At 43.5% G+C, this 23,084-nt stretch overlaps 1 protein-coding gene across 5 annotated transcripts in view; it reads left to right on the top strand.

The window, feature by feature from the left end:
* CASR (calcium sensing receptor) overlaps window positions 1-23,084 on the top strand; it is a 171,603-nt gene that overhangs the window by 52,131 nt on the left and 96,388 nt on the right. For all 5 annotated transcript variants that reach the window (XM_075119358.1, XM_048819853.2, XM_075119366.1 and 2 more), the window contains one exon: window positions 19,573-20,023. In XM_075119358.1, the coding sequence (XP_074975459.1) occupies window positions 19,824-20,023 (200 nt within the window). In that variant the 5' untranslated portion in view covers window positions 19,573-19,823. The remainder of the gene's footprint in view (window positions 1-19,572; window positions 20,024-23,084) is intronic.

The following is a 23,084-nucleotide window of genomic DNA, read 5'->3' on the forward strand; positions in this document are numbered from 1 at the left end:
GTGTTCAGTGACCACTCAGAGCCAAGAAGCCCGACAGAGATCTGCTTCTGTCTGAGTTCTATCTAACTCATCAGCACTGCAGCGCATAAGCCTCTGCATAACATAAAAATGATTCCAAATGGCTCTTGCAGTTCCCCCAGCTTTCATTCATAAGGACTTCATTAGGTCAGGCCTGACAAAGCCCTGGCTGGGATGATTTAGTTGGGGATTGGTCCTGCTTTGTGCAGGGGGTTGGACTAGATGACCTCCTGAGGTCCCTTCCATCCCTGATATTCTATGACTAATAGTCACCTGCTGCCCAGGGAATATACTGTGCCTGAGCATGTAGCTACCAGCTGGCTTCCTAGTAAACAGCCCATGGGTGAGGAAAAGGAGGAGTGCATAGAAGGGATCTTTCAGGAACTTGAGTCTATTCTCCACCATGTCTTCCATATTCCCCTGCCTGCATTAAAACCTCCATGTGGAGTGATTAACTTGAGTCACCAATTCAGGATGCAGACACATCAGACACCAGGCACACACTGCCATCATGGATATTGAGTCAGACTTTGAATAATTTCAGCTGGAGATTCCAGACTAAGAGAGAGTGGGAGCGAGAAAGACCATCACCACTTCACTCGTCGGCCTTCCATTCAGTGCACTGGGCTGAACTGATTCAGTGCGCCACATACACATGCTGTGGCTCCTACCTGTTCCCTTTGTTTGCAGAACTCATGCATATCCTCCCTTTCTTCCCCTTCACATTTCAAAGTTAGCACAGGGTGGGTAGGTTGGGCCCAAGTACATTACGTTTATATTTATTGTATTTGACTCGCAGTTCTCAGATCTGGTCACTGTAAATACAAGGGATAAAATGGAGTATACAAGAATCACAGAATTGTAGGGCTGGTAGGGTCCTCGAGAAGTCATCAAGTTCAGTGCCCTGCACTGAATCAGGACCAAGTAAACCTAGATCATCCCTGTTCAATCTGTTTTTAAAAACTTCCAGTGATGGGGATTCCACAGGCTCCCTTTGAAGTCTGTTCCAGAGGTTAAATACCCTTATACAGTAGTTAGAAAGTTTTTTCTAATATCTAATCTAAATAAGCCCATTACTTCTTGTCATAACTTCAGGGGACATGTATAACAATTGAATACCATTCTCTTTATTACAGCACTTAACATATTTGAAGACTATTATTAGGTTCCTGCTCAGTCATCTTGTCTCAAGACTAAATATGCCCAGATTTTTTAATCTTTTCTCATAGGTCAGCTTTTCTAATCCTTTTATCATTGTTATTCTCCTCTGGACTCTCTCCAATTTATTCATATATTTCCTAAATTATGGTGTCCAGAACTGGACACAATAGTCCAGCTGAGATTTCACCAGTGCCGAGTAGAGCAGGACAGTTATCTCCTACATCTTACATATAACACTCATGTTAATAAAACCTTGTTACATATGAAACTCCTGTTAATAAAACCTTGACATATGACACTCCTGTTAATAAAACCTTGTTTTCTCATATTCAATTTATGATCCACTATAACTCCTAGATCATTTTCAGTAGTACTACTACTTAGCCAGTTGTTCTCCATTTTGTATTTGTGCATTTGATTTTTCCTTCCTAAATGAAGTACTTTGCATTTGTCTTTACTGAATTTCATCTTGTTGAATTCAGACCAATTCTCCAATTTGTCAAAGTCATTTTGAATTCTAATCCTGTCCTCCAAAGTGCTTGCAACCCTCCCAGGTTGGTATCATCTGCAAATTTTATAAGCATGCTCTTCACTCCCTTATCTAAATCGTTAATGACAATAATGCATGTTAGGATATAGATATTCAGGCCTGTCTGTAAAGGCCTATACTCTAAGAATTTAGGTGTATTCCTATCACTTGGCTAGTTAGAGGTATAAAAGAAAGAATCAAAATCACTGTCTGCCAGTGTAAGGGCCTTCTCTTACTGTGACAGTCTGAGGCCCTGTTCTTAGGCTAAGGCCTTTGGCTAAGCGACAGAGGCAGCCATAAGCTGGGAAGTGAATGGTCACATCCTCACATTCCAAACTAGTCACATTGAAATAAGGTGCTATTGGGCTGTTAGGAATTTAATCCTGTCCTTATAGTGCCTATCACCTCCAGAGAAAGGGAAGTGCCTAGAAGCTGTAAAAGGAAATTGAGGTTGATAGTTTTCTGTCTGGTAAGAACTCACTTATCAATAGACACAGCTGGGAAACTCTTATGTCTTTACAGATGTAGTTGTGAAATCCTCACTTCTGTATTGTTTTGTCATTATAGTTCCCACTTTGCTATTGTTTATTGGCATGGTCTCTGTCTGGTTCTGTGATTGCTTCTGTCTGCTGTATAATTAATTTTGCTGGGTGTAAACTAATTAAGGTGGTGGGATATAATTGGTTAGCTAATCCATGTTAGGATTGGTTAGTTACATTTTAGTAGAATGATTGGTTAATGTATAGCTAAGAATATTACTATATAGAATCATAGAATCATAGAATATAAGGGTTGGAAGGGACCCCAGAAGGTCATCTAGTCCAACCCCCTGCTCGAAGCAGGACCAATTCCCAGTTAAATCATCCCAGCCAGGGCTTTGTCAAGTTTGATCTTAAAAACCTCTAAGGAAGGAGATTCTACCACCTCCCTAGGTAACGCATTCCAGTGTTTCACCACCCTCTTAGTGAAAAAGTTTTTCCTAATATCCAATCTAAACCTCCCCCACTGCAGCTTGAGACCATTACTCCTCGTTCTGTCATCTGATACCATTGAGAACAGTCTAGAGCCATCCTCTTTGGAACCCCCTTTCAGGTAGTTGAAAGCAGCTATCAAATCCCCCCTCATTCTTCTCTTCTGCAGGCTAAACAATCCCAGCTCCCTCAGCCTCTCCTCATAACTCATGTGTTCCAGACCCCTAATCATTTTTGTTGCCCTTCGCTGGACTCTCTCCAATTTATCCACATCCTTCTTGAAGTGTGGGGCCCAAAACTGGACACAGTACTCCAGATGAGGCCTCACCAATGTTGAATAGAGGGGAACGATCACGTCCCTCGATCTGCTCGATATGCCCCTACCTATACATCCCAAAATGCCATTGGCCTTCTTGGCAACAAGGGCACACTGCTGACTCATATCCAGCTTCTCGTCCACTGTCACCCCTAGGTCCTTTTCCGCAGAACTGCTGCCTAGCCATTCGGTCCCTAGTCTGTAGCTGTGCATTGGGTTCTTCCGTGCTAAGTGCAGGACCCTGCACTTATCCTTATTGAACCTCATCAGATTTCTTTTGGCCCAATCCTCCAATTTGTCTAGGTCCTTCTGTATCCTATCCCTCCCCTCCAGCGTATCTACCACTCCTCCCAGTTTAGTATCATCCACAAATTTGCTGAGAGTGCAATCCACACCATCCTCCAGATCATTTATGAAGATATTGAACAAAACCGGCCCCAGGACCGACCCTTGGGGCACTCCACTTGATACCGGCTGCCAACTAGACATGGAGCCATTGATCACTACCCGTTGAGCCCGACAATCTAGCCAGCTTTCTACCCACCTTGTAGTGCATTCATCCAGCCCATACTTCCTTAACTTGCTGACAAGAATACTGTGGGAGACCATGTCAAAAGCTTTGCTAAAGTCAAGAAACAATACATCCACTGCTTTCCCTTCATCCACAGAACCAGTAATCTCATCATAGAAGGCGATTAGATTAGTCAGGCATGACCTTCCCTTGGTGAATCCATGCTGGCTGTTCCTGATCACTTTCCTCTCATACAAGTGCTTCAGGATTGATTCTTTGAGGACCTGCTCCATGATTTTTCTAGGGACTGAAGTGAGGCTGACTGGCCTGTAGTTCCCAGGATCCTCCTTCTTCCCTTTTTTAAAGATTGGCACTACATTAGCCTTTTTCCAGTCATCCGGGACTTCCCCGGTTCGCCACGAGTTTTCAAAGATAATGGCCAATGGCTCTGCAATCACAGCCGCCAGTTCCTTCAGCACTCTCGGATGCAACTCGTCCGGCCCCATGGACTTGTGCACGTCCAGCTTTTCTAAATAGTCCCTAACCACCTCTATCTCCACAGAGGGCTGTCCATCTCTTCCCCATTTTGTGATGCCCAGCGTAGCAGTCTGGGAGCTAACCTTGTTAGTGAATATAAATTAGGGGCAAACAGGAAGTAAGTTGGGATTCGAAAATAAGGAAAAAGGAACTTGTATTTAGCTTGCTGGAAGTTCACCCCAATAAACATCGAATTGTTTGCACCTTCGGACTTCGGGTATTGTTGCTCTCTGTTCATGCGAGAAGAACCAGGGAAGTGGGAGAGTGAAGGAATAAGCTCTCTAACAATGCATAGTACCAGACCCAGGACTGACCCCTGTGGAACCCCACTACATAAGCCCTCCCATTTTCACTGCAAACCATTGATAACTACTCTTTGCCCTGGTAAACACTGGGGGGGGGAGGGAAGGGGGCGTCGACCTAAGATACGCAACTTCAGTTACGTGAATACTGTCGCTGAAGTTGGTGTATCTTAGGTTGACTTACCTGGCCGTTAGGACGGTGGTGAGTTGAATGCTGCTGCTCCCCCATTAACTCCGCTTCCGCCTCTCACGAGCTGGAGTTCCAGAGTTGACGGGAAGCATGTTCGGGGATCGATTTATCGCGTCTAGACGAGACGTGATAAATTGATCCCCGATAGATCAATCACTACCCGCCAAAGTGGCGGTAGTGAAGACCTGCCCTTTGAGTGTGGTCTTTTAACCAGTTGTGGAGGTACCTTATAGTAATTTCATCTAAACTGCTTTTCCATAGTTTGCTTATGAGACTGTCATGTGGGGCTGTGGTCAAAAGCCTTACTAAAATCATGATATATCATGTCTGCTGTTTCCCCATATCCACTAGGCCAATGACCCTGTCAAAGAGTGAGATTAGGTTGGTTTAGCATGCTTTGTTCTTGACACATCCAGGTTGGCTGTTCCTTATAATCCTATTATCCTCCAGGTGCTTATAAATGGATTAATAATTTGTTTCAGTATCTTTCCAGGTATCAAAGTTAGGCTGACTGGTTTATAATTTCCTGAGTCCTCTCTGTGCCCCCTTTTAACGATAGTACTATGTTTGCCCTTCTCCAGTCTTCTGGTACCTCATTTGTCCTTCAGGAGTTCTCAAAGACAGTTGCTGACAGTTCCGAGATTGCTTCAGCTAGTTCCATAAGTACCTTAGGATGAATTTCATCAGGCCCTGCTGATCTGAATACATCTAACTTATCTAAATATTCTTTAATTTGTTCTTTCCCTATTTTGGCTTGTTTTCCTTCCCCCTTCTTGTTAACATTAATTGTGTTGAGTATCTGGTCACCATTAACCTTTTTAGTTAAAGCAAAAGGTTAGTGAAACAAAATAGGTATCAAATACCTCAGCTTTCTTGATGTCATCAGTTATTAGCTGTCTTTGCCCACTAAGAAGAGGGCCTACACTTTCCTTCATCTTTTTCTTGCTCCTAGATTTAAAGAATGTTGTCTTATTGCCTTTTATGTCCCTTGCTAGGTGTAACTAATTTTGTACCTTAGCCCAGGTCTGCTGATGCGGGGAGGAGGGGTAAGGGGGCAATTGCCTAGGGGCCTGGGTGATTTAAAAGGGCTTGGGGGTGGCGGTGGCAGCAGCCAGAAACCCCGGGACCTTTTAAATCGCCCAGGTGGACTGAAGGGCTCCTAGGCGCATGTGGGGTGGTACCGGCAGCGGCGAAGGCAGCTGGGCGGGCATGTGGAAGGTCTGGCTGTGCCGGAAGAGCGCGCCCAGCGGCACAGCCGGCAGCTAGCAGGGCACCAGCAGTGCAGCTGGTAGCAGCTCGCTGGACACCAGCCAGCACAGCCCAAATGTCAGACGGGCCTTCCTAGGGAACAAGAGATAGAGTTAAAATATAAATTTCATGGCATAAGCCAAGTACAGATGTCCACTATGGGGTTTCTTGCATCTTCCTCTGATGAATCTGGAACATTGCCACTATCAGACACTGGACTGATTGACTGTTCTGCCCTGGGCAGAGCCCTCCCTAGGGTATGGCAAATCGGCCGACTGCTCCAGGCCCTGTGCTTTGGGGGCCCTGTGGGATGGTGCAATTGGCCAGCGCAGTTGGTCCCAGAAGTGATGGATTCGTCATTTCTGCCTTGGGTCTCACACCCCTCTAGGGGGCAGCCCTGGCCCCGGGGCCTGGAAATGCTGGTGGTGGGCCTGCCTTAGCCTTTCTGATTTTGTTTCTATGCTCTGTACTCTCCCTTAGCAATTTTTCCCACTTTATATAGAGTTCCTGTTTGATTTTCATGTCATTAAAGAGCCTCCTGATGAAGCAATATGTGCCTCTCACTATGTTTTTTTTCAGTGGAGGAGGAATGGACTCAAAATTACTTGACCGCGCTTTTGGAGGACAGATGAACTTAAATAAGCAGGGAATGTGAAACAAGTTGTTAAGTGCACATGCAATCTAGATTTACTAACGTATGTATGGAAAGAGGACCTTGCTTACTAGGAACTTTTTCTGCATTATTGTGAAAGAAATAAGAATTACCTCTTCTTGGCAACTTTTCATGATTTTATATTTTTGTATGTATGCTGAATAAATGCAAAAGTAGATATTAAAAAGGAAATTTACAAGAATACATATTGCGGAAAAGTTAAGGACTTAGCTAGATATGTGGGCTGTGTATGTAGCCTGTTTTTTGTAGAACTGATTACACTGAGAAACAAACTAGGGCTAGATCCACATAAGAATCATGGAATATCAGGGTTGGAAGGGACCTCAGGAGGTCATTGAGTCCAACCCCCTGCTCAAAGCAGGACTAATCCCCAATTTCTGCCCCAGATTCCTAAATGGCCCCCTCAAGGATTGAGCTCACAACCCTGGGTTTAGCAGGCCAATGCTCAAACCACTGAGCTATCCCTCCCCCCTTAAAAAGGATTAAGACATTGCCACTCCTAGGGCACCTGCCACCTAGTAGAATTCTCAACCCCAAGTTAGGCTGTGCAGGCTCCTCATACGATGCCTGGGGAGAGTTAGAAAGAGTTAGACAAATTAGAGGATTGGGCCAAAAGAAATCTGATGAGGTTCAACAAGGACAAGTGCAGAGTCCTGCACTTAGGATGGAAGAATCCCATGCACCGCTACAGACTAGGGACCAAATAGCTCGGCAGCAGTTCTGCAGAAAAGGACCTAGGGGTGACAGTGGAAGAGAAGCTGGATATGAGTCAACAGTGAGCCTTTGTTGCCAAGAAGGCCAATGGCATTTTGGGATGTATATGTAGGGGCATTGCCAGCAGATCGTGGGACATGATCGTTCCCCTCTATTCGACATTGGTGAGGCCTCATCTGGAGCACTGTGTCCAGTTTTGGGCCCCACACTACAAGAAGGATGTGGAAAAATTGGAAAATGTCCAGCGGAGAGCAACAAAAATGATTAGGGGACTGGAACACATGACTTATGAGGAGAGGCTGAGGGAACTGGGATTATTTAGTCTGCAGAAGAGAAGAATGAGGGGGGATTTGATAGCTGCTTTCAACTACCTGAAAGGGGGTTCCAAAGAGGATGGATCTAGACCGTTCTCAGTGGTAGCGGATGACAGAACGAGGAGTAATGGTCTCAAGTTGCAGTGGGGGAGGTTTAGGTTGGATATGAGGAAAAACTTTTTCACTCGGAGGGTGGTGAAACACTGGAATGCGTTACCTAGGGAGGTGGTGGAATCTCCTTCCTTAGAAGTTTTTAATGTCAGGCTTGACAAAGCCCTGGCTGGGATGATTTAGTTGGGGATTGGTCCTGCTTTGAGCAGGGGGTTGGACTAGATGACCTCCTGAGGTCCCTTCCAACCCTGATATTCTATGATTCTATGATTCTCCGAAGCTAACAATCTGAGCGATGAGCCGCCTAAGCTAGCCAATAGGAATTACCAAGGAAAGAGGGAGGGCTTAGGGCCCAAATCTTCAAAGGTATTTAAGTACCTAATTCCCATTGCTGTGGGGTTTAGGCACTGGACTGACTGGCCAGAAATAGGCACCTCCTTCCACTTGAGATTCTCAGCTGTGGAGCCTCTCCTGAAGTAAGGCACCTCATCTAGGTCAGCTGTTGAGGTAGCCCATGCCCTGTCTCATGAAACCACAGAGAGAGAGAAATAGGCCACCCCATTATACCCAATAACCTAGTCGTTAGGACACTCATCAGGAATGTGGGAGACCCAGATGCAAGTCCCTGTTCTGAATCAGGTCATGTAGGGATTTGAACCAGTGCCTCTCGTAGCTCAGGTGAGTGCTCTCAGCTGCAGGCTATTGGTTACCCTGGAAGCTCTCTCTCTGGTTTTTCATGAAACACATCCAAAGGTCTGGGTTTCTCCTGATAGGGCATGTGCTGATTTGGCTCAGGTGTCTAATTCCTGGAGAGCATTTACAGCTGAGGATCCTAAGTGGAGGGAGGTGCCCATCTTTGGCCCCTCAGTTAGGCACCTAAGCCCCTCTCACTGCCCCCTTCCTCTGTATTTCAGTCCTGGTGAGGTTTGGCAGGTGACTGCTTAGCTTGCTGGCTTCTGAGGATCCCTTCCTTAGGCACCTAACTCTCCCCATGCATCGTAAGGGAAGCCTGGTACCTGACTTGGGGCTAAGGATTTCATTAGGTGGCAGTGCACCTCGGGGTTAGGCATGGCAGTTCTGAGCAGAGCAATGCCTAAGTACCTCTGATGATCTGGGCCAGTGTGACTTGGTATGCAGGCAATGTGTTTGTGGAAGAAGGAAGATTGTCACCCCAAGGAAGGCTCATTAGGTGAGCCACAGGGACCTTTTGGAGAGGGATGTGTCCTCGAGAGGCGATTGCAAGTGCCCTGTAGTGGTCACAAGAACCTCTGGGACTTTTGGGGGGGGTTAGTCCTGGCCTTTGCAATCCCCATATCTATGTGTAAAAGGTAGTTGCAGTTTCTTTAAAGCAATGGGGCATTGGCTACGTCTACATTACGAGCAGGGGGTGTGAGTTACAGCTCATGTACACATACTTATGCTAGCTCACTGAGAGAGCTAGTGTGAGTATAAATAGTAGGGTAGCTGCTATAGCAAAGGCAGCAGCAGCATGGCAAACCCAGTGGGTACATACTCGGCACAGCTAAGCCATATTGCCACTGACCATGCTACTGTGGCTACATGACTATTTATACTCACACTGGCTTGTATGTGAGCTGGGAATTACACCTCTAGTTCGTAGTGTAGATGTATCCTTAGCGACCTGTGTCAGCTTGGTGTAGTCTTGCATGCACATGTGATCTGTGGGGTGGGGGTGGGGCTTTATTGTGGCTGTGAGGAGTAGAGAGAGGAAGAGGCCAGAGGGAGGAGAAGAAAAGGTGACTTAATGAGCCTTCCCCTTTGGCAGCAGCATCTGGTTTTGTTGTTGGGAGAACGACCAACCGCAGGTGGTGGTGGTGATAGCAACTGCTGCTGTGACTCTTTTGGAGGCCGAGGTTGGTGCTGCTGGTGGGCTACAGGTCACCGGTGGCTTCTGTAGCGACATCTGAGCCCACAGCAGTGGCACAAGCCTCATATGCCTCTGTGAGAAATGGCTCTGAAGCACATTGATGTCCTAAGACCACCGCTACATACGTTTCTGGAAGCAGTGGGGAGTTACCCACTAAGGCTTCTCTGCCACTTCATTGAAGCACTGTCAGACTGTGGAGCAGGCCCTTGTAGATTCATATCTATTAAGACTAGAGAGACAATTATCATTATTTAGTCTGAATTACTGCATAACACGGGTCATAAAATGTCATCTGATACCAAGTCAAATGCCTTACAGAAATCTGAATATATTATGTTAACTTTGTCAGCTAAACTTGTAATCCCATCAAGTATCTATTTCACATTTGTAAAACAAAACCTAATTTTCACAAAACCACATTGATTGGCATTAGTTTTTGTATCATCCTTTTATTCTTTACTGATTTCAATCTGTATCAGCTAATTGTCTTGTAGTTCTCCAGGCAATCCTGTTTACTGTTTTTAAATATTGGCACAATATTAGCTTTTCCCCATACCTCTGGAACTTTCCCAATATTCTGAGATTTGTTCACTAATCAACAGCAGTGGCTCTGAGAGCTCCTCAGCCAATTATTTTAAAACAATTTGGTACAAAATACCTGGTTCTGCAGATTTTAAGCAGTGTAACTTTAGTGATTGCTGTTTAAAATCCTGCCTAGTTACTGTTTGATTATGCAATACTTTCTCTTCTAGGTAAGATGTAAAAACATCAACCGGCGTCTTCCAAGTAGAGAACAGAAAATATTTATTGAACTTTTCTGCATCATTATTAACAATTTTAGATCCTTCCGAGTAAAAGATCCATGCCACTGCTATGATTTCTTTTGTTTTTCCCTCTGCTCCCTCCCCTGATTCTGTGTCTGCCTGCACAGGATCCTCTTCAGCTCCCTCTTCCATTGCCCTCCATCTTCCTTTCTCCCTGAAACCTCTTTAATTCCCTCCACAGAAGTTCAGGCAAAATGGCTGACATTCTATTTTTGCTTCCTGTGGAGTCTAAAACCTGGAGTCTGTGTTTATAAAACAGAAAAAATACTTCGATAAAAATGGAAAATGAAGAATAAGACTGTTTCAAAAAATCTGAATTGAAAACATTAAGGATTTTTTTTAATTCTTCACAAAAAAATCTTAACCAGCTGTGTGCGTGAGGCAGACATGTAGAAAGACGAGATCTCAATTTTGAAGAGCTTGCAATATAAATATTTACTTTCTGTTACGGAATAAAGTTTAGACTGTAACAAATATTTGCTAAAGAACGGAAGTAGAAATAGATACAGAGCCTTTTGCTCAATTCAATCACTTGGTAATCTGATCTTTTAATTTGTGTGTTGAAACCACAGGAACAAAATTATTTGTACTAATAGCACAATTTCCACCCTATCCTTTAATACATTTTGATGACTTCAGGCATGCATTAGTGGATAATTCAACCACTGACTGGAAAAAGTTGTCATTAATATGGAAGAGACCGACATTCTTAATGAAATTAAGGAAAATAGAGCCCAAGGAAGATCTGTGATAACAAAAGATGACAGAGGGTGGAGGGGCTGGCTAATTCAGTATGCTGGCAAGAAGCAAGAGCTTTGCATCTACACGTCAGTGTTTATAAACCCTCTCTATGTCTGTGACTGAAAATATTTGATAACTCTTGTGGATTGTATAAAGTGAGTTGGGGAATCTCAGGGCCAGTTTTGCACAAGCATTTAGGCATCTAAAGATTCGGGTAGGTGCCTAGTGAGATTTTCAGTAGTGTGTAAGAAATTGAATGGGAGTTAGGTCCCTGCCCTGCTTAGGTGCTTCTGTAAATCCCACTAGGCACCTATCTGCATCTTTAAGCACCTAAATATCTTTGTAAATCTGGCTTCCAATCTATTTCCTCAGGGAAAAGTGTTTTATTTGGATAATTCACCTCATTTAGATACATACCAGTTCAGATGAGTGTCACATCTAGTCTGGTGTCTGATAGTGGCCAGTTCCAGAATCATCAGAGGAAGATGCAAGAAACCCCATAGTGGACATCTGTACTTGGCTTATGCCATTAAATTTATATTTTAACTCTCTCATGTTTTCATTATCTGTATTTAAATCTAATCCTTTTAAAAAGCTTGTCATGCTCTTGGTCTGAATGATAGCGTGTGGCAATGAGTTCCATGTGCATTGTTTTTAAAAACGCAGGAAAGGGTTGCAGCCTGGTGCAGGGAAGATCAGCATGGGCCACAGTTTCCCTGTGCACACAATACTGGTAGGTATCAGGGGAATTTGTGAAGTTCACCAGCAACATGCCCATGCTCATGCCTCCGTGAAGGAGCTACTAACTCACATCCCTGGCATGTCGCAGAACAAGGCTAGAGAATACACTCTCCCACCAAGGATCCCACTTGGTGCCTGGGCAGGACACAAAGGTGAGAGAGTGGATGGTATGGAGTTTAAGCATGTAAAGGTGTTCCATGGGTGGAGCTGGAAGGAAAAATGATTGGATAGGATGCAGCCTTCTTGGGTGGAGAATGAGGGATATCTGGAAGGCCAAGAAGACAGGGCTGTGCAGAAGCCTAAAGCTCTTAACTTAAGTGACCACAGAAGACCTTCAAACACAGACCAGGCTTGCTAGGAGTAGTCCAGGACTTTCTTCTGGAGCCATGTTTTGACCTCCAGGGAGGTTAGGAAATGTGATTCAGGGAAGTTGCAAAGCAGTGAACATTTCATTACAGTTTAAAGCAAAGGAAATCTGTTCAAGTATTTCCTGTCAAATTCTCAGAACACACACAAATGCTATATGCTTTTCATTGTTACAATTGATGCATGTTTTTACTCATACTTTTATAATAAATGTAAAGGATTGTGAAAATGTTTGACTTTGAACAAGGAGCCCCCAACCTGCAAGGAGTGAGAAATACTGCTCTAGAGATTAGCCTGGGTATTCATTTTCACCAGATCTTCTGAGTCCCTGGTTGCAATGATCATAGAATCATAGAATATCAGGGTTGGAAAGGACCTCAGGAGGTCATCCAGTCCAACCCCCTGCTCAAAGCAGGACCGATCCCCAATTAAATCATCCCAGCCAGGCTTTGTCAAGCCTGACCTTAAAAACTTCTAAGGAAGGAGATTCCACCACCTCCCTAGGTAATGCATTCCAGTGTTTCACCATCCTCCTAGTGAAAAAGTTTTTCCTAATATCCAACCTAAATCTCCCCCACTGCAACTTGAGATCATTACTCCTTGTCCTGTCATCCGCTACCACTGAGAATAGTCTAGATCCATCCTCTTTGGAACCACCTTTCAGGTAGTTGAAAGCAGCTATCAAATCTCCCCTCATTCTTCTCTTCTGTAGACTAAACAATCCCAGTTCCCTCAGCCTCTCCTCGTAAGTCATGTGTTCCAGTCCCCTAATCATTTTTGTTGCCCTCCGCTGGACTCTCTCCAATTTTTCCACATCCTTCTTCTGGTGCGGGGCCCAAAACTGGAAACAGTACTCCAGATGAGGCCTCACCAATGTTGAATAGAGGGGAACGATCACGTCCCTCGATCTGCTGTCAATGCCCCTACTTATACATCCCAAAATGCCATTGGCCTTCTTGGCTACAAGGGCACCCTTTTGACTCAAATCCAGCTTCTCGTCCACTGTAACCCCTAGGTCCTTTTCTGCAGAACTGCTGCCAAGCCATTCGGTCCCTAGTCTGTAGTGGTGCATTGGATTCTTCCGTCCTAAGTGCAGGACTCTGCACTTGTCCTTGTTGAACCTCATCAGATTTCTTTTGGCCCAATCCTCCAGTTTGTCTAGGGCCCTCTGTATCCTATCCCTGCCCTCCAGCATATCTACCTCTCCTCCCAGTTTAGTGTCGATATTTAGTGTCAGTTTAGTGATGATGTCATCAGCATACACTGACAGCACCAGCTGTGTCTCTGAGCACTAACCTCATCAGCAGTTGATAGAAGAGAGAGAATCATAGAATATCAGGGTTGGAAGGGACCTCAGGAGGTCATCTAGTCCAACCCCCTGCTCAAAGCAGGACCAATCCCCAACTAAATCATCCCAGCCAGGGCTTTATCAAGCCTGACATTAAAAACCTCAAAGGAAGGAGATTCCACCATCTCCCTAATGCATACCAGTGCTTCACCACCCTCTTAGTGAAAAAGTTTTTCCTAATATCCAACCTAAACCTCCCCCACTGCAACTGGAGACCATAACTCCTTGTTCTGTCGTCTGCTACCACTGAGAAGAGTCTAGATCCATCCTCTTTGGAAGGGCTTGATGGCAATGGAGTAGTTGGTTGGACAGAGGGCATTCCTGATGACAGTTTTGATCAGGGTCTGGTTGAGCTTAAACAAGCATCTGCAGAACTGTATGCCACTGCAAAGTGGATCCCAAAGCCAGACAGAAGCAGTGTTCCCAAAAGATAAACATGATCCATCCAGTAAGACACATTTTCCTAGCCAAGTGCCAGAAGGGTGAGGGCAAAGACCATCCCTAGTTGCAGGCTGGAGGTCTGAGACCAGTTGGAATAAGTTGTCAAATATAGTCAGTCTGGGACAGAGTAGGTCTGGTTGAGATGAATCACTACTATCATAGACTTCTGCTGCAGCAAGATTACCCTCCTTATGACTTTAAAGTCCATGCATAGGAAGAATATTAATAACTTAGCGCACAAAAGCTCTTTCTGAAGCAGCAGTGCAAGCACAATCTTTGTGCATGAATGGGGGAGTACTCAGCTCCCCAGTGACCTAGTCCACACAGTGAGAAAGTCTAGACGTCTCAGAAAGTCTAGACATCCAGGATGTCTCAGAACACAGAATCATAAAAATGTAGGGCTGGAAGGGAAATCGAGACTCCATCCCCCTGCGAAGCAGGACCAAGTTTACCCAGACCATCCCTGGCAGGTCTTTGTCCAACTGTTCTTGAAAACCTCTGAGAAGGACTCCACAACACCCTTTGGAAGGTTAAGCTATTCCGGAGCTTAACTACCCTTATAGTTGGAAAGTTTTTCCTAATATCTAACCTAAACATCCCTTGCTGCATATCAAGTGATTTACTTCTTTTCCCCTCTTCAATGAACATGGAAAACAATTGATCACCCCCCTCTATAACAGCCCTCAACATATTTGAAGACTGTTACTGGGTCCCCACTCAGTCTTCTTGTCTCAAGACTAAACATGCTCAGTTCATTTAACATTTCTTCCTGGGTCAGTTTTTCTAAACCATTGATCATTTTTTTGCTCCCCTTTGGACTCTCATTTTTCCACAGCTTTCCTAAAGTGTAACATTCCAAACTAGACGCAGTATTCCAGCAGAGACCTCACTAGTGCTGAGTAGAGCAGGACAGTTGCTTCAACTGACATTTTCTTAATATACCCCAGAAAGATATTAGCCTTTTTCAGGATTGCATCCCATTGTTGCCTCATATTTAATTTGTGATCCCCTATAATCCCCAGATCCTTTTCAGCAGTACTATTGCATAGATAGTTATTCTACATTTTGTATCTCTGCACTTGATTTTCCCTTTCTAAGAGCAGTAGTGTGTTAAATTTCATCTTGTTGATTTCAGACCAAGTCTCCAATTTGTCAAGATCATTTTGAATTCTAATCCTGTCTTCAAAGTGCTTGCAACCCCTCTCATCTTCGTATCATCTGCAAATTTTATAAGCACACTCTCCACTCCATTAGCCAGGTCATTAATGAAAATGTTGAATGGTACTGGACCCAGGACAGACCCCTGCAGCACCTCACTAGATATGCCCTCCCTTTTTGACAGCAAACCATTGACAACTGCTGTTTGAATACAATCTGTCAACCAGTTGTGCATCCACCTTATAGTAATTTCATGTAGACCATGTTTCCCTAGTTTGCCGATGAGAATGTCATGTGGGACTGAGTAAAAAAGCCTTTCTAAAATCAAGATATATCATGTCTATTGGTTCCTTCCATCCACTAGTCCAGTAATCCTGTCAAGGAAAGAAATAAGTTAATTAGGCATGATTTGTTCTTGACAAATCTGTATGGGCTGTTCCTTATAACCCTATTATCCTCCAGGTGTTTATAAAGTGATTGTTTCATAATTTTTCCTGGTATCTGTAACAAAAAGTAAGGTACAGAAAGTAAGATGATTGGTTTATAATTCCCTGGGCCCACTTTGTTCCCCTTTTTAAAGATAGAAACTATGTTTGCCCTTTTCCAGTCTTCTGGGACCGGACTTGTCCTCCAGGAGTTCTCCAAGATAATTGCTAATGGTTCTGAAATTGCTTCAGCTAGTTCCTTAAGTACCCTAATCTGAATTTTGTCAGGCCCTGCTGACTAGAATACATCAAATTTATCTAAATATTCTTTAATCAAGGGTTGGCAACTTTCAGCATGTGGCTCATCAGGGTAGTCCGCTGGTGGGCTGCGACACATTTTGTTTATGTTGACTATCCGGAGGCACGGCTCCCCGCAGCTCCCAGTGGCCGCGGTTTGCTGTTCCCAGCCAATGGGAGCTGCAGGAAACGGCAGCCAATGGATTACCCTGAGGGGCCACGTGCCAAAGTTTGCCGACCCCACTTTAATCAGTTCTTTCCCTGTTCTGGATTGTGTTCTTTCCTCAGCCCATGTGACTCAATGGTCTTTTTATAGATTCACAGGGATTTGCTGTTGCACATTAGATGGAGGAAGGTTTCAGAGTGGTAACCGTGTTAGTCTGTATCAGCAAAAACAATGAGGAGTCCTTGTGGCACCTTAGAGACTAACACATTTATTTAGGCATAGGTTTTCGTGGGCTAAAACCCACTTCATCAGATGCATGGAGTGGAAAATACAGTAGCAGGTATATATACACAATACATGAAAAGATGGGAGTTGCCTTACCAAGGGGGGCCGGGGGGGTTCAGTGCTAACGAGACAATTCAATTAACAGTAGAATACCAAGGGAGGAAAAATCACTTTTGTAGTGCTAATGAGGATGGCCCATTTCAACCAGTTGACAAGAAGGTGTGAGTAACAGTAGGGGGAAATTAGTATGGGGAAATTAGTTTTTGTAATGACCCATCCACTCCCAGTCTTTATTCAGGCCTAATTTGATGGTGTCCAGTTTGCAAATTAATTCCAGTTCTGCAGTTTCTCGTTGGAGTCTGTTTTTGAAGGTTTTTTGTTGAAGAATTGCCACTTGGAGGGTTTCTGAGAATTAGGCCAGAGTGAGAAAGAAGCTCTAGCCACTTCCAGTTGCCTATACTGGCCAATTTACCATTGGGAGTTCATCTCCCAGGACCCCACCGTTAGAGCTGGATGAAGTTTTTTCAAAATGAAATGTTTTGATTTTCAGTGTGAAATGATTGATTGTTTTGAATTTTGAACTTCAATTTTATTTAAAATCAAAAGGTAAAAACAAACTCGAAAATTAAATGGAACATTTCAACAAAAAGTCAAAAATTTGACATTTCCTATGAAATTAAAATTCTGAAAAATGTCATTTCAAAATTAGTGAAATTGTTAATCAAAATAGTTTCATTTTGACAAGGTTGAAATGCTTTGTTTCAATTTTAATGTAACAGTTGAAGCAGTGAAGTTGAAATGAAGCACTTTGACCTTATTGAAAGTGTTTTGATAATTTTTCATTGAACATTTTGACAAAATTATGACATTCTGATTCAAAAAAATCAAAATGTTTTGCAGGAAAGTTCTGGTGGGAAGTTTTTGACCAGCTCTAACTAACAATGACCCAAGGTTCCTAGGAAATCAGATGCCTGCTGATAGAAAAGCACTTGCTCCAAGTCCCATATCAGGGTATAGGTGTAGAGGAGGTTTAGTACCAGCCTCTTCACTAGGAGGTCAGCAGGTTTCCTGGTGTGACTTCAGCCACCTCAAGCGCCTGGGGACCTAGGGCTTGGGAGAACAGCATGGCAACCTGACCATAAACATTGGTGAGGAGGCGAAAGGAAACCCTCTCTCCCCACTCCAACCAGCAGCTGCTTTAAGAAGGCAGAATCACATACCTTTCCCATCAGGGAGAGAGTTGTGGCCTAGCCATGGTGGTGAGAAATGGGAGGAAAAACTAAGGAAAAAGACAAAAGGGAAAAAACCCAAACCCACAATAGTATCATGATTCCCTATGATACTAGGCCTGGCTTTTAGATCCTGTGCAGGGACACAGAAGACCCAAATGAAGCAATACATGAAAACAAAGACAAATGAAGGGCCATCTGGCAACATTTGTGGGAGTGGGTGAGAAACAAAAAGGTGCAGGGGGCCCAGGAGTTTTTGTGTATGACTATATGTGTACATGTGTGTGTCTCAGTGTATATGTGCATAACAAGAGAGTTTCTCCCTCAAGTCTTTGTGTACAGAACTACAAACCTAGAGACCCTGAGCTCTACTCTCAGTTCTTCCACTGTCGGTTATTGTTTCCTGAGAAAGGCAATTTATTGAGAATGCATGAGATACTTCCAAATGTGTCTCACACAATGTTCATGACACTTACAGATTCATAGATCACAGTGGGGCCCCAAGGTTCACTGTGATCATGTAGTCTGACTTCCTGCACAACACAAGCCACAGAGCTTCCTTGAATTAATCCCTGTTTGAACTAGATCACATGTTTTAGAAATACATCCAATCTTCATTTTAAAATGTTAATTGATGGAGAATCCACCACAATCCATGGTACGTTGCTCCAGTGGTTGATTATCTTGTTAAAAATGTGTGCCTTGCTTCTAATCTGAATTTGTCTAGCTTCAGTTTCCAGACCTTGCATCTTGATATACTTTTGCTAGATTGAAGAGCCTTCCATTATCAGATTTCTTTTCCTCATGTACATACGTGCAGATTCTGATTAAGCCACCTCTTAATTTAGCAGGTCTGTTACTATGTTACAGAAGGAAATCTACCGAACACAGATGAGACACAATATGTAGCAGGATGCAGTCCTCAAAGCAGGATTCGTAACTAAACCAGTAATGGTATGATCAGTGAACCTCAGAAGACTCAGAGGTTCAACTTGGAGAAATATCCTGATTTTACAAGGTTTCCAAAGCCATTTTGGGTGGGAAGGCTTGTGAGAAAAGATTTTCTTGTTAGCTTCTTTCTGCTGGAGGGAAAGGAATCTGGCCCAAACAGGAAGGTGGTAAGGACTCTGTGAAAATGGGGTGGAAAACCCAAGCCAAACAGTTTACCATATTTCTCTGAGTATCAAATACGTTTGGTCTGAGTTTTGGGCCAAGGTGTAGGTTGGTTCTTACTTTACCTAAGTAGGGTTTCCCATTCTCTACTTGCTTTATGTCATCTCTCTTATCCCAAATGGGATGCAATCTTCCACCCCGATCCCCAGTAACCACTATATGTACTGTTTATATAGGGCTGACTCTAGATTTTGCAAGGCTCATTGTGAAGTAAGACGGGCAGACTTCACAGATGTCAGGCAGACTTCTGTAACCCACTTAGCACATCTGGGGGATGGGAGAATTTGGCAGCTGAGAGGGTCCAGGGTACTTGTTATTAAGGGGTTGGGGATGGTCATGCAGATTTCATAAATTAGAAGTGGGGCAGGGAGCATCTCAGCAACTAGAAGAGGTGGGGCCCCAAATTCATCTTTCAAAGTGGGAGTGAGTTGTTATGGGCTGTTGGGTAGAGGAGGGGCCGGATGTGTCCTGGGAAGGGGATTTGACAAAGCAGGGCCGCCCTTGAACGCATGGGACCCTGTAAAATTTTGCACCTGGTATGTGTCTAGCTAGGACTGGTGCTGCTATGCATACAGAATTTCCACTGATGTTTCATTATGCTGCATGTCACATACTTGCCATGTATAGTTGTAGCATTGTGGTGTGGAGGTGCAGTGGTGTAACACCATCATGACTTTGGGACTCTTCAGTAGCCCAAGAAGTAGGATAAACCCATGAAAACCAGGCCTATACCACATGTTGGGAGGAGTGGTGACCCTTGCTGTCCTGTGAAAACTGAAATAGAGTAGCCATAATGCAGCCAGCGATGGGGTACATGAATAAAAGGCACTGCACAAAAGTGCAAATAACAATTCTTTGTGTAGCTGGTCACTTTTTGTATCTCATTCTTTTTCAGAAGGTCTCAGAGATGGGCTCCACATAACACTTCAGTTCTGAAGAACCAAGGACTGTAGGATCTAGTGTGCAATGGAGAAGATAGCAGGAGAAATACCAGCCCTGACTCTACCATCTTGTGGCTTATTGTACTGCAGGCATGCACTCCCAACCCAGAGTGTGCTGCCTTAGGGAGAGGAAATACTTGTCAGACGTTACTAGATCCATTTATTTTCTTACATCTTTTTTACTTTTGCATCCTGTAATGCACTTATGAAAAAAGGAATGATGACTTTTTATAGTTGCTGTTTGATTCTCTTGGTGTTTACCTGGAACACCTCTGCCTACGGACCAAATCAAAGGGCGCAGAAGAAGGGAGACATTATTCTTGGGGGACTGTTCCCCATTCATTTTGGAGTGGCTGCCAAAGACCAGGATTTAAAATCTAGGCCAGAATCAGTGGAGTGTATAAGGTAAGCCAAAAAGAAACTGGTAAAAATCTGCAATGCTGGAGCCTTTACCTAAGTCAGTTATAAGTGAGGTGCCTTACTGCTTCAGTAGTATAGCGGTAGCTAGCTATCAAATACAACACATCTTTACTGTGTATAGTATCTTTAATACAATTTGTAACCCAAATGCTTTACAGAGTTAAGTATTTGTCTTTTGCTTTTATGACAAGAACTCAAGCTCCAATTTTGCATTCCATCTACATTATCTTTGCTTTTTGCTACTGATGGGGGGCACCATGTGAAGACAGTAGACTTGCTCCCCACAGAGCTAAGTAATACAAGACCATGGAAGTGTGTGGTGTAAAGAGAATGAACGGTGAATAAGTGAAAGTAAATGTTAAGAATTATTTAGTGGCTTACAGTGAGAAAGAGCAATGCAAGTTATAGTTCTCAATGCTGCCAAATCACAAATACACAAATCTATTCAGGCAACGAATAATGGATGTTTAATAAATAATACATATATACTTTACTTAGAATCACAGCAAATGCAATGGAAGTGACCAAAATTTTTATAAGATTGTCTGACTACAGTTATATGTGGCAAAAAAGGGTTTTGAAATAATGAAATCTCATATTTTTGTTGTGCCTTTCCTCCTCCCTCCCAAAGCACTTCACTTACTGTGAGCTAAATTTTAAAAGTGTTTAGGTGCCTGAAGTACAGATAAGTGGGCATTAGATGCCTAGGCACTTTTGAAAATTCCTCTAGGCACCTGTCTTCCTCTGTAGGCACCTCAATACTTTAAAAAATCTGGCCCTATGGGCCCAAAGCTGAATTCCGTAATCGATCCTTGCTCAACCAAAATTCAATTACTTTTGTGTAAATACTGCCTATAGACTGGGCAAAGTCTTTGGCACTAAGGTCTATGTGTATGTATGTGAATTGCTTCTTCCACTACTGAAATATAGCCAGTTCTGGGGTGAGATGTGGCAGATGTTTAACCTTGCACAGCAACACTACATAGCAATTTAAGATCGGACATTACGACAAAAATTGAATTCAATTGAAACTTCATGGAGGCAAAATGTAAGATATTCAGTTTGGAATTTGGTCATGGCAAAGGGGGGAAACACTTGTGCTCCTGAGAAGTAAAGAGGCATGGGACTTTAATAACAACACGTGGTCAAGGTGTCTGTTTTACACCTTATCTAAAAACAGCATGTCTAGAAGCACACTGACTTCTAATACTAGGCTGGGGAATTAGTTCAGTACGGATTCAGAATGATGATAATGAATGCCTGACACCATTCCTGCTTTGCCTAGTGCAGTGGTTTTCAACCTCTGGCCCGCAGACCCCTGCGGAGGAGAGCGCAGACAATGTTTAAGAAGTCCGGGAAAGGTTGTCATTGCGATAGAACAGTGGTTTTCAACCAGTGGTCCGTGGATCCCTGTTGGGGGCACAGACTATGTCAAAGATTTCCAAAGGGGTCTGCACCTCCATTTGAAATTTTGTAGCGGTGCACAAATGAAAAAAGGTTGAAAACCACTGACTTAGGTTTTCTTAGTGGTCTCCCATCCAAATACTTAGCTGGTTCAATCCAACTAGTTTATAAGATCAGACAGAGTCACAGCACATAGTGGTCTGAATACAGTGCATAAGAGAGCAGAAGGAAAGAACTTCAACAAAACAATTCTAAAGCCTCTCTTGTTTTATTCAATACACTTACCTAAAAACTATAGGCTAGATCTACATCTAGGGAAATGCAACCTAGATGGAGCTACCATAAGGTGGGTGCAAAACTGGTTGGGAAACTGTTCCCAGAGAGTAGTTATCAGTGGTTCACAGTCATGCTGGAAGGGCATAACAAGTGGGGTCCCGCAGAGATCAGTTTTGGGTCTGGTTCTTTTCAATATCTTCATCAATGATTTAGATAATGGCATAGAGAGTACACTTATAAAGTTTGTGGATGATACCAAGCTGGGAGGGGTTGCAAGTGCATTGGAGGGTAGGATTAAAATTCAGAATGATCTGGACAAACTGGAGAAATGGTCTGAAGTAAATAGGATGAATTAAATAAGGACAGATGCAAAGTACTCCTTTTAGGAAGGAACAATCAGATGCACACATACAAAATGGGAAATGACTGCCTAAGAAGGAGTACTGCAGAAAGGATCTGGGGGTCATAGTGGATCACAAGCTAAATATGAATCAGCAGTGTAACACTGCTGCAAAAAAAGTGAACAGCATTCTGGCAGTATTAGCAGGAGTGTTGTAAGCAAGACACAAGAACATGTTTCAGAGTAACAGCCGTGTTAGTCTGTATTCGCAAAAAGAAAAGGAGTACTTGTGGCACCTTAGAGACTAACCAATTTATTTGAGCATGAGCTTTTGTGAGCTACAGCTCACTTCATCTGCATCCGATGAAGTGAGCTGTAGCTCACGAAAGCTCATGCTCAAATAAATTGGTTAGTCTGTAAGGTGCCACAAGTACTCCTTTCCTTTTTGCGAAGGCACAAGAAGTAACTCTTCCAATCTATTCCATGCTGATTAGGCCTTAAATGGAGTATTGTGTCCAGTTCTGGGTGCCACATTTCAGGAAAGATATGGACAAATTGGAGAAAGTCCAGAGGAGAGCAACAAAAAAAAATTAAAGGTCTAGAAAACATGACCTATGAGGGAAGAATGAAAAAATTGGGTTTGTTTAGTCTGGAAAAGAGAAGACTGGGAGGGGACATGATGACAGTTTTCAAGTACATAAAAGATTGTTACAAGGAGGAGGGAGAAAAATTGTTTTTCTTAACCTCTGAGGATAGGACAAGAAGCAATGGGCTTACATTGCAGCAAGGAAGGTTTAGGTTGGACATCAGGAAAAACTTCCTAGCTGTCAGGGTGGTTAAGCACTGGAATAAATTCCCTAGGGAGGTTGTGGAATCTCCATCATTGGAGATTTTTAAGAGCAGGGTAGACAAACACCTGTCAGGAATGATCTAGATAATACTTAGTCTTGCCAAGAGTGCAGGGGGCTGGACTAGATGACCTCTCGAGGTCCCTTCCAGTCCTATGATTCTACACAGTGGATGTAG

The sequence above is a fragment of the Caretta caretta genome, chromosome 1 (genome assembly GCF_965140235.1).
Source record: "Caretta caretta isolate rCarCar2 chromosome 1, rCarCar1.hap1, whole genome shotgun sequence".
NCBI lineage: Eukaryota > Metazoa > Chordata > Testudines > Cheloniidae > Caretta > Caretta caretta.